This window comes from Salmo salar, chromosome 09 (assembly GCF_965601325.2).
Source record: "Salmo salar chromosome 09, fSalSal1, whole genome shotgun sequence".
Taxonomy (NCBI): domain Eukaryota; kingdom Metazoa; phylum Chordata; class Actinopteri; order Salmoniformes; family Salmonidae; genus Salmo; species Salmo salar.
The window spans coordinates 152311530-152324441 of NC_138299.1; the positions used below are offsets into that span (position 1 = coordinate 152311530).

General features: G+C 42.4%; 1 protein-coding gene across 1 annotated transcript in view; it reads right to left on the reverse strand.

The window, feature by feature from the left end:
- Window positions 1-11552, reverse strand: part of clpb (ClpB family mitochondrial disaggregase) — a 75712-nt gene extending 64160 nt beyond the window's left edge. Inside the window, 3 exon segments of the mRNA XM_082955544.1 lie at window positions 2791-2877; window positions 10526-10577; window positions 10688-11552. Of these exon segments, the coding sequence (XP_082811670.1) occupies window positions 2791-2877; window positions 10526-10577; window positions 10688-11135 (587 nt within the window). The 5' untranslated portion in view covers window positions 11136-11552.
- Between the last annotated feature and the right edge of the window lie 1360 nt (window positions 11553-12912).

Sequence of the window (12912 nt, forward strand, 5' to 3'; positions counted from 1 at the left end):
TTTGAATTTCCAGCCTTGTTAGCAATCCCGGCTCGGGGTTCATTGCTAACCTGTAGCCCCAACAGGTTTTAACCTGCGTGTTGTGATCGCGTTCGGTGTAGGGGGACAAAATAAATTAATGTACGATGGCGCACGCGCGCAGCCGGTTTGGGTTCCGTGTTAGCCCTGGGCAGAATGTCATTCACCTATTGCCCTTTAGCCTATAAGCACGGCACAATAATTCACATTCTGCACACTTGCGGTTTTAACCTATCGGCTCACTGTTGCAATGATCACTTTCCTCTCTCTCTCAACCAAATGGGTGTAACCCTTTATATTTACATTTTAGTCATTTAGCAGACGCTCTTATCCATACATTTTCGTGCTGGTCCCCCGTGGGAATCGAACCCACAACCCTGGTGTTGCAAGCACCATGCTAGCTATACTACCCTTAAGGCTCCGAAGAGCATTCCTCTGAGACGAGGCCATACGCCAAACTATTTAATAAAACTTCATATTGCATTCTCTCTGTTGTTCATTCAGTTAAGCGTGTACTCGAATGAACTACAGTTCAGAAAAATGCTGCAGTGAGTGTGTCCGTCTTAATTCTGTAGTGTGTATTATGACCGTGTGTGTGTGTGTGTGAGAGAGAGAGTGATGTCTCTGTGTGTTTTCTCTGTCTTCCCTGCAGCATTGAGAGCTCACTGGGGGTTTAGAGAACAGAATGAAACACACACGAGTGTCACCACCACTGAGTTATAACCCTCATAACACACAGTGTAACACACACACACACACACACGTACAGTACTAGTGTGCACAAGACAAGAACACATACATCAACATGGAACACAATGCATTCCATCAACACGAACATCTGCACTTCATATGTCAACACACCAGGCTACATAATGCCAACATTCGACAGAATGTTTCAGTTCATTCAGAGGCATTAAAACACAGAGGGTGAGTTGGGGGGGGGGGACAGAAAAGATGGAAGGGAGGGTTTAAATGTGATTGAAATAAACAAGCATGGGGAAACCGATATATAGGCAAAGGGGTGCCATTGATGCAGAGTGTGTTACCTATAGCTGAGTGTGTATAGGCCTCTTTCTGGGGGGGGGGGGGGGGGTGTGTGTGTGTGTGTACAGCGCTTTCAGAAAGTATTCGCACCACTTATCTTTCTCCACATGTTGTTGTGTTACAAGGTGAGAATAAAATGGATTTAATTGATTCCATTTTTTGGTCAACGATCTACACAAAATGCACTGTGAAATCAAAATGGAATAGAAATTCTAAACATTTGTAAAACAGGAATGAAAAATAAAACACTCATATCTTGATTAGATAAGTATTCAAGTAACATGTTCGAATCACCTTTGGCAGTGATTACAGCTGTCTCTCTTTCTGGGTAAGTCTCTCAGAGCTGTGAGTGTTTCTGGGTAAGTCTCTCAGAGCTGTGAGTGTTTCTGGGTAAGTCTCTCAGAGCTGTGAGTGTTTCTGGGTAAGTCTCTCAGAGCTGTGAGTGTTTCTGGGTAAGTCTCTCAGAGCTGTGAGTGTTTCTGGGTAAGTCTCTCAGAGCTGTGAGTGTTTCTGGGTAAGTCTCTCAGAGCTGTGAGTGTTTCTGGGTAAGTCTAAGATTTCCACACCTGGATTGTGCAATATTTGCCTATTATTCTTTGCAATATTCAAGCTCTGTCAAATTGGTTGTTGATCATTGCTAGACAGCCATTTTCAGGTCTTGCCATAGATTTTCAAGCAGATTTAAGTCAAAAGTGTAGCTCGGTCACTCAGGACCATTCACAGTCTTCTTGGTGAGCAACTCCAGTGTAAATTTGGCCTTGTGTTTTAGGTTATTGTCCTGCTAAAAGGTCAATTCATCTTCAAATTAAATCCCAAGTCCAACAAACATTGGGAAACGGCGGCACTCAAAAGTTTATAAAAAATAAAAGGACAAAAAGACGTCACCTCATTTCACCTTTTTTATTTTCGTCCGAACAGGCTACCGCGTTGACAGTTTTGCAATTCCCTGCTCGACTGAGAGACCTTACAGATAATTGTATGTGTGGGGTACAGAGATGAGGTAGTCGTTAAAAACTCATTTTAAACCATTATTGCACACAGCGTAAGTCCATACAACTTATTATGTGACTTGTTAAGCACATTATTACTACTGAACTTATTTAGGCCATAACAAAGGGGTTGAATACTTATTGACTCAAGACATTTCAGCTTTAATTTTTAACTAATTTGTAAAATTTTCGAAAAAAGTTGTGTGCCGGCAAGTGAGAAAAAAAATCTAAATGTAATCAATTTTAAATTCAGGGTGTAACACAACACGTGGAAAAAGTGAAGGGGTGTGAATACTTTCTGTAGGCCTCTTTCTGGTGTGTGTGTATATTCAGACGGACGGGGGGTTCAGTGAACTAATGTCTAACTGTTGAGGAGGACTCTTCGTCTCACAGGAACATGGCCCATTGGCCAACCATCCCCAAATTGGATTCACCCCGCCTTAACCCTCCACCTCCTGAGCCTCTGCCTCTCTCTGTGTGTACAGGGATACAGAGGGGCTAATTTAATTTAGAGGGTGCAGGCCAGGGGTGCAGGCCAGGGGTGCAGGCCAGGGGGAGGGAGGGCTGAAGGGGCATTAGTAACCGTCTGGTGTGATAGGAGCATTCTACTGTGGCAATATGTCTGTATGGGACAATATGTCTGTATGGGACAATATGTCTGTATGGGACAATATGTCTGTATGGGACAAGGTTAACACAGGAAGAGCCACACACACACACACACTGCTAACTCTCTGACCTGTGCTGGCGGTTCATAGCTGCCACCATGAGAGAGGTCCAGCCCAGACGGTGCCGGTGGTTAGGCTCCACCCCCTCGCCCAGCAACCTGACAGGAAATAGGAACAAGAATAGGTTAAGAAAGCTGTTCTGTTGCTAGGGTTACTATCTGCTTTAACTTCAGCTCTCCGGTGCTACCAACAGACTCCGACAGGAACAACGTAAGATGTGAGTTCTGTGCCTGAGGGGACGACGTCGGGCTGCGTTATCTGAGAAGGAGGGGTGTGTTAGTGTGTGTCGGAGGTAACCCGTCTGTGTTCCGCTGGGGGGACGGTGTCTGTGTTGACTGTAAACACACTGTGCCTCACTCTAAACTGCCCCCCCCCACCACACACACAAAACGACCCTCTATACCTCTACTCTCTAACTAAAACACATCTGTGCAGTCTCACCTAGCCTACACCATCTGTCCCAACGCTGTAGCAGAGTGACACACGCCATTAAACCTACACACACTTACATGCGTAACGTAAGACAAGGGTACAGACAACGTACTGCTGCTACAATAACAGGTGCCCTTTTCACATCTATACTCAAAAATGAGATTTACACCATCATTTCAGACGTTTCACACACTATCACTAGGACAGGTGGAGATACCCTCCTCCTGTGTTCTGCTCCCATACTGTGCACCCCCCCCCCACACACACAACCTCCCTTGGCCCTCCTGCCCATGGTTCTGGGTGACTGGGTTTGGGGGCGCTAGGAAACCAGAGGGAGGGAGGGGTGTTTGACTTACAGCTTATCCTGAGCCAGTCCTGAGACATAAATTGGAGAAACAGAGAGAGACACAGACAGAGAGGGAGAGAAATGGACAGAGAGAAAGATTGAAACCATGTGTGCACGAAAGAGGGTTGTGTCTCTGAGTAGGCCTATACAGTTGAAGTCGGAAGTTTACATGCACTTAGGTTGGAGTCATTAAAACTCGTTTTTCAACCACCACAAATGTCTTGTTAACAAACTATAGTTTTGGCAAGTCGGTTAAGCCATGGCACAAGTAATTTTTCCAACAATTGTTTACACACAGGTTATTTCACTTATAACTCACTGTATTATAATTCCAGTGGGTCAGAAGTTTACATACACTATGTTGACTGTGCCTTTAAACAGCTTGGAAAATTCCAGAAAATGATGTCATGGCTTTAGAAGCTTCTGATAGTACATAACATAATTTGAGTCAATTGGAGGTGTACCTGTGGATGTATTTCAAGGCCAACCTTCAAACTCAGTGCCTCTTTGCTTGACATCATGGGAAAATCAAAAGAAATCAGCCATAATAATTGTAGACCTCCACAAGTCTAGTTCATCCTTGGGAGCAATTTCCAAATTCCTGAAGGTACCACGTTCATCTATACAAACAATTGTACGCAAGTATAAACGCCATGGGACCACGCAGCCGTCATACCGCTCAGGAAGGAGACGCATTCTGTCTCCTAGAGATGAACGTACCGTGGTGCGAAAAGTGCAAATCAATCCCAGAACAACAGCAAAGGACCTTGTGAAGATGCTTGAGGAAACAGGTAAAAAAGTATCTATATCCACAGTAAAACGAGTCCTATATCAACATAACCTGAAAGGCCGCAAGGTAGAAGCCACTGCTCCAAAACCGCCATAAAAAAGCCAGACTACGGTTTGCAACTGCACATGGGGACAAAGATCGTACTTTTTGGAGAAATGTCCTCTGGTCTGATGAAACAAAAATAGAACTGTTTGGCCATAATGACCATCGTTATGTTTGGAGGAAAAAGGGGGAGGCTTGCAAGCCGAAGAACACCATCCCAACCGTGAAGCACGGGGGTGGCAGCATCATGTTGTGGGGGTGCTTTGCTGCAGGAGGGACTGGTGCACTTCACAAAATAGATGGCATTATGAGGAGGAAAACTATGTGGATATATTGAAGCAAAATCTCAAGACATCAGTAAGGAAGTTAAAGCTTGGTCACAAATGGGTCTTCCAAATGGACAATGACCCCAAGCATACTTCCAAAGTTGTGGCAAAATAGCTTAAGGACAACAAAGTCAAGGGATTGGAGTGGCCATCACAAACCCCTGACCTCAATCCTATAGAAAATTTGTGGGCAGAACTGAAAAAGCTTGTGCGAGCAAGGTCTACAAACCTGACTCAGTTACACCAGCTCTGTCAGGAGGAATGGGCCAAAATTCACCCAACTTATTGTGGGAAGCTTGTGGAATGCTACCCGAAACCTTTCACCCAAGTTAAACAATTTAAAGGCAGTGCTACCAAATACTAATTGAGTGTACGTAAACTTCTGACCCACTGGGAATGTGATGAAAGAAATAAAAGCTGAAATAAATCAATCATTCTCTCTTCTATTATTCTGACATTTCACATTCTTAAAATAAAGTTGTGATCCTAACTGACCTAAGACAGGGGATTTTTACTAGGATTAAATGTCAGGAATTGTAAAAAACTGAGTTTAAATGTATTTGGCTAAGGTGTATGTAAACTTCCGACTTCGACTGTATCTCTGTGATGCAGTCTGACTGCCCTCTACCTCTCACCTGCCACACTGAACAATTTTGTGACTAAAGTAAACAAAAAAAAGAAATGATATCACCAAAACAAGAAATTACCTAAAAAACTATGGAAAAATACTTGAGCACCTTAAAATGATATTATGGGCAGAAAACTCAATTAATCTCCATCGTTCATTGAAGTTGATGGGTCATTTTGATACAGCCAATCAGGTCAATGACTACTTCACTGGTAAAGCGGACAAACTGAGAAGTGAAATAAAAAGCATCGCATTTGGTTCTCTTAGAACCTCAACTGGAGTTGTGCATAAAGGTTGTGACCATTGAACTCCCAGGAGTAACATTGGATAGTCAGTTATCATGGTCAAGTTATATTGGCAAAGTTGTTGTGAAGATGGAGAGAGGTATGTCTGTTATAAAAAGATGTCCTGCGTTTTTGACACAAAGATCAACTGTATTAGTTGTTGAGGCTCTGATCTTGCCCCATCTTGATTACTGTCTGGTAATATGGTCAGGTGCAGCAAAGAAAGACCTAGCAAAGCTGCAGCTGGCTGAAAACAAAGCAGCACGCCTTGCCCTTAACTGCACACATAGAACTAATATCAACATTAAATTTTTTATTATTTATCCTTTATTTAACTAGGCAAGTCAGTTAAGAACAAATTCTCATTTACAATGACGGCCTACACCGGCCAAACCTGGACGACGCTGGTCCAATTGTACGCCGCCCTATGGGACTCCCAATCATGGCCGGTTGTGATACAGCCTGGATTCGAACCAGGGTGTCTGTAGTGACTAAGACCGCTGTGCTACTCGGGAGCCCACATGCATGATAGTCTTTCATGGTTGAAGAGAAATGTACTACTTATCTTCTAGTCTTTTTAAAGAAACATTTGTTTGTTGAAAATGCCAAACCACTTGTAGAATATATTTGCATACACTTCAAACTAGAGGTCGACCGATTAATCGGAATGGCCGATTAATTAGGGCCGATTTCAAGTTTTCATAACAATCGGAAATCGGTATTTTTGGACGCCGATTTTTTAAATGTATTTATTAAAAAAAATTATATATTTATACCTTTATTTAACTAGCCAAGTCAGTTAAGAACACATTCTTATTTTCAATGACGGCCTAGGAACGGTGGGTTAACTGCCTTGTTCAGGGGCAGAACGACAGGTTTTTACCTTGTCAGCTCGGGGATTCAATCTTGCAACCTTACGGTTACTAATCCAACGCTCTAACCACCTGCTTTACATTGCACTCCACGAGGAGCCTGCCTGTTACGCGAATGCAGTAAGAAGCCAAGGTAAGTTGCTAGCTAGCATTAAACTTATCTTATAAAAAACAAGCCCAGGTAGGAGCGAGGAGAGGGATGGAAGCTATACTGTTACACTGGCAATACTAAAGTACCTATAAGAACATCCAATAGTCAAAGGTATATGAAGTACAAATCGTATAGAGAGAATTAGTACTATAATTCCTAGAATAACTACAACCTAAAACTTCTTACCTGGGAATATTGAAGACTCATGTTAAAAGGAACCACCAGCTTTCATATGTTCTCATGTTCTGAGCAAGGAACTAAAACGTTTTTTTTTTTTTACATGGCACATATTGCACTTTTACTTTCTTCTCCAACACTTTGTTTTTGCATTATTTAAACCAAATTGAACATGTTTCATTATTTATTTGAGGCTAAATTGATTTTATTGATGTATTATATTAAGTTAAAATAAGTGTTCATTCAGTATTGTTGTAATTGTCATTATTACAAATAAATAAAAAATATAACATCGGCCGATTAATCGGTACAGCCCCCTTTTTTTGGGGCCCTCCAATAAATTGGTAGTGAAAAATCTTAAATCGGTCGACCTCTACTTCAAACAGACACACCACTACGGGTTTCTTCACAGTACCCAAACCAAAAACAGATTTAATACATCGCTCAGTTATGTATAGAGCCATATCATCGTGGAATGCTTTGCAAACAGATGTTACTCAGGCAAAAAGCAAGTTTAGCTTTTAAAAAAAAATATATATACATATTGTATCACAGCGCCTCTCCTCTTCTAAAGATCTAATTGAACTGGATATATGAATATGTAAATATGAATAATGTGTAAAAAGTCATTTTGTTGTTTCTTGGTATCTTTCCAAAATATATTTATATATTTTGGAAAGATACCAATACCAATTACTATATATATAGTAATAGTCAAAAGGTTGGACACACCTACTCACTGTTCACCGGACATGCTACCTGTCCCAGACCTGCTGTTTTCAACTCTCTAGAGACAGCAGGAGCGGTAGAGATAATCTGAATGATCGGCTATGAAAAGCCAACTGACATTTATTCCTGAGGTGCTGACCTGTTGCACCCTTGACAACCACTGTGATTATTATTATTTGACCCTGCTGGTCATCTATGAACATTTGGCCATGTTCTGTTATAATATCCACCCGGCAAAGCCAGAAGAGGACTGGCCACCCCTCATAGCCTGGTTCCTCTCTAGGTTTCTTCCTAGGTTTTGGCCTTTCTAGGGAGTTTTTCCTAGCCACTGTGCTTCTACACCTGCATTGCTTGCTGTTTGGGGTTTTAGGCTGGGTTTCTGTACAGCACTTTGAGATATCAGCTGATATAATAAGGGCTATATAAATACATTTGATTTGATTGATGGGTTTTTCTTTATTTTTACTATTTTCTACATTGTAGTTTCTACAACTATGAAATAACACATATGAAATCATGTAGTAACCAAAAATGTGTTCAACAAATCAACATATATTTTATATTTGAGATTCTTCAAAAAGTAGCCACCATTTGCCTTGATGACAGCTTTGCACACTCTTGGCATTCTCTCAACCAGCTTCAGCTGGAATGGTTTTTTGTTTTTTTAACAGTCTTGAAGGAGTTCCCACATATGCTGAGCAGTTGTTGGCTGTTTTCCCTTCACTCTACGGTCCAACTCATCCCAAACCATCTCAATTGGGTTGAGGTCAGGTGATTGACGAGGCCAGGTCATCTGATGCAGCACTCCATCACTCTCCTTCTTGGCCAAATAGCCCTTACACAACCTGGAGGTGTGTTTTGGGTTATTGTCCTGTTGAAAAACTAATTATAGTCCCACTAAGCGCAAACCAGATGGGATGGCGTATCACTGCAGAATGCTGTGGTAGCCATGCTGGTTAAGTGTGCATTGAATTCTAAATAAATCACTGACAATGTCACCAGCAAAGCACCTCCATGCCATTACACCTCCTCCTCCATGCTTCACGGTGGGAACCATAAATGCAGAGATCCTCCATTCACCTACTCTGCGTTTCACGAAGACATGGCGGTTGGAACCAAAAATCTCAAATTTGGATTCATCAGACCAAAGGACAAACTTCCACCGGTCTAATGTCCATTGCTCGTGTTTCTTGGCCCAAGCAAGTCTCTTCTTCTTATTGGTGTCCTTTAGTAGTGGTTTCTTTGCAGCAATTCAACCATGAAGGCCTGATTCACACAGTCTCCTCTGAACAGCTGATGCTTAGATGTGTCTGTTACTTGAACTCTGTGAAGCATTTATTTGGGCTTCAATTTGAGGTGCAGTTAACTCTAATGAACTTATCCTCTGCAGCAGAGGTAACTCTGGGTCTTCCTTTCCTGTGGCGGTCCTCATGACAGCCAATTTCATCATAGCACTTGATGGTTTTTGCGAACGCACTTGAAGAAACTAACATTTCTTGACATTTTTCCATATTGACTGACTTTCATGTCTTAAAAGTAATGATGGACTATCGTTTCTCTTTGCTTATTTGAGCTGTTATTGGTCTTTAACCAAATAGGGCTATCTTCTTTTTACCACCCCTACCTTCTCTCAACACAACTGATTGGCTCAAAGGCATTAAGGAAAGAAATTCCACAAATGAATTTTTAAACAAGGCACGCCTGTTAATTGAAATGTATTCCAGGTGACTATCTCATGAAGATGGTTGAGAGAATGCCATGAGTGTGCAAAGCTGTCATCAAGGCAAAGGGTGGCTTCTTTGAAAAATCTCAACTATAAAATATATTTTGATTTGTTTAACACTTTTTTGGTTACTGCATGATTCCATATGTGTTATTTCATAGTTTTGATATCGTCGCTATTATTCTACAATGTAGAAAATAGTAAAAACAAATAAAGAAAAACCCTTGAATGAGTAGTGGTGCCAGGTTGCAGTTGTAAATGAGAACTTGTTCTCAACTAGCCTACCTGTTTAAATTAAGGTGAAATAAAAAAATGTCCAAACCTTTGACTGGTACTCTATATTATTATTTGATGTCCTTGTCTATAACTGTTCTGTACTTTGTCATGTAGTAGTACATTTTATGTGGACCCCAGGAAGATTAGCTGCTACATGGGCAGTAGCTACTGGGGAACCAAATCAACTGAACCAAACAGACATGGACCTCCATCTCCCTCTAGTGGAGAGAACTGGGAATACAATGATGTGCTGTGGTATACGTGGACACTTCCAGAAATACTGTCTGTGATGAGACTCCATATGATTTGGACCTCACAGACTTGTGGAGTAATCTTCATTTCCTACAGTAGTATAGTAGTGTAGAGAAGTAAGTAAACATTTAAAATGTGTGATTGTATCTATTCCTGGAGACGAGCAGTAATTACACTAATCATAAATCCCCATCTTGTGATGATCCTAACTTGTAATGTTTGGTGCCTGCTCAACATGCCTGTTATTCTACTGGGTACTTAGTGTAGCCAATCAGAGAGAACGCAACAGCAAGACAAATCAGAGTCTTTGGACGTCTCTGTCACATAGAAGCCTTTTGTCTAAATGTAAAAGCTTTTCCCCTGTACACAGACAGTATTCCCCTGTACAGACAGACAGTATTCCCCGGTACAGACAGACAGTATTCCCCGGTACAGACAGACAGTATTCCCCGGTACAGACAGACAGTATTCCCCGGTACAGACAGACAGTATTCCCCTGTACAGACAGACAGTATTCCCCTGTACAGACAGACAGTATTCCCCTGTACAGACAGTCAGTATTCCCCTGTACAGACAGACAGTATTCCCCTGTACAGACAGACAGTATTCCCCTGTACAGACAGACAGTATTCCCCTGTACAGACAGTCAGTATGTGTATTGTGTGGAACTCAGGAGAGTCTCTGTGTGTGTGTGTGTGTGTGTGTGTGTATAATGTACCTTGCCACATCTTGCGAGCTGTTGGTCCTTGCAGCCTCCAGAAGTGCATCACCTGGAAAGAAGACTCACGGTCTTTTAGTATCTTTAGCAGACAGAGTACACACACACACACACACACACACACACACACACACACACACACACACACACACACACACACACCTTTCGTATCAGAGTCCTTCTTGAGGCAGAAGGCCATGGCTGCAGCGGACAGTATCCCAGCAGAGGCCAGTGCGTACGGGCGGCTGCTCCCGCTCCCGCTCTCTTCCCCGGTCCTTCCCCCGCTCTGTTCCCAGTACTGGTTGTTGTTGCGTCCCTTGGAAGCCAGAGAGGCCCAGGAGTTCCTGCGATCCTGGAGGTTAGAGAGCCACCTGGGGGCCAGATGGTGATACTGTATGGCCGGACTCACACGCTGGCCTTTCGCCTCCTCGCTCAGAATTCCTCTACGGGAGACACGGGAGGTAGAAACGATGGGGTTCCGGTTGGCGTCCGCTTTCTCGAGGATGATGTGGTTCCTCGCGGCGTCCTTTGCGCTTGTCTGGAGCACACGGCACGGGGAAAGGCTGCGCGACCTTCGCATGAAGATCCGCGGCGGAACCGAAGACAACATTGCTGGAAAACACGCGAACCGTGCAACGTTAAGCCTGATGACAGTACTTACTAGCAACGACACCACCTTTAACTGAAGTCTACTGCCGTTATTCCACCTACAGCCCGTTATTTATCTGGTGATGGTTGACAGCAGCGACAAAACAAAAACAACCGCAGCATGGGATGTCACTGGAACATGAACTGCATCATGGGAATAATAGTTTTTTTTCCTGCAGAAACCAACTGGCTCCACTTCCTGGTATCACAGAGGCTACTCCAGCAGCTCTTATGAAGGTTAACTCTGGATTTATTCATAGTCTTAAAATGTTCCACACACAAGTTCATCTAAAACAATCCCCACATGAAACAAATGTAAGTTTATTCTGCTTTTTAACAAACAAAACAACGTTCTCCTTCGCTATGATTCGCCACCAGATGGCGTTGAGATTCTGTGGCACTGCGGAAGCTGGATAACGCAACAAACACGTGTTGTGTCGCAGCAGTCAGCAGTCACTAGGCCTAATACAAGCACGAATAGCCTATAGGGGCTGGTGCTAGCCAAAATAGAGGGAACTGCTGGGGAAATCTTCATGGGATGCAGTATTTAAAAAAAAAATGTATTTCGTTTCTTTAGGGAGACGAGAATATTGAGTAGAATTTGAACCTTCCTTCTCACTGGTCCACACTCCAGTCCAGTTGGTGGCGGTGATGCACCTTAAAGTTGGTTGTCAACCACCATATAAAATCCCCAGCAGAAGAAGAAGAACGCTGGCCACCAGTTTGTTAGACACAATGTGGGAGCTTCGGAAATCTACCTTGTACATTCAATAGGAAAACAACATATTTGTTGGAGACGTCTATAACCCAGGGTCAAGCATTTGATCACATACAACATTCAAATGTAACTTTACAGGTCACCCTTTAATGTTGGCTACATATCACAAGACTCTTCACAGTTGATCACCCTGTAAAATATATTTTCTTTTCCTTTTGTATTTCTCAGAATAGCTCCTGTTTCCCCCAGTCCATTCACTACGGCAGCACACAGACATGCTGTGCTGTTCTATACAGTTATTTGACCATATGACCTCACCTGAGAGTCTAAAAAAACAGTCTTGCTGTGAAATCCAAAATTCCTAAGAAATTGCTGTTTGCAGTAATCCCAAACAATGTTAATATAGGGGCGGCCCTAAAGCCTAATCCTTAGAGGAGAAATCACATGCAGAGAGCATTGTTCATTTGCTGGTCTCTTTAGAAACGTTTGAAAAAGGCAATGGGGCTGTTTTGGCCAATGTTTGAAAAATTAAGAATCATTAAGAATTAATTAAGAATCATTTAAACATAAGAATCATTTAAACATGCATTGCTCTGTGTGCTTGCCTCACTATAAATACCTGAGAGAGTCACTACCAGGTGTGGATGAGAGAATATGGCAATTCCAAGAGAGGGAAATAGTTTTCCTTTTCAGAGTTTAAAAAGTTTAGACATTTTTCTCTACATGGGGAGAGAAAGCACCCGTGGCATTCATCCAACACACACACACACACATCTCATTCTGCCAAACACAGAACCATAGCTCAAAGCCAAGAGGAAATGTGTCACTATTGCCTTACTGCCTTTCCACTTCTTAAATGAACTCTGTTCTGTTCCCAGACTAATAAATATGAAGTCATTAAAACTGTAGCCTACCCAGTCCTGATATATAAGACACCAGATGAAGGGACTTCCTCAGACATACAATATCAGAGACAGGTGGCATATCATCCCATTGCAGATTTCTCTTTCTTTGTGAGGAA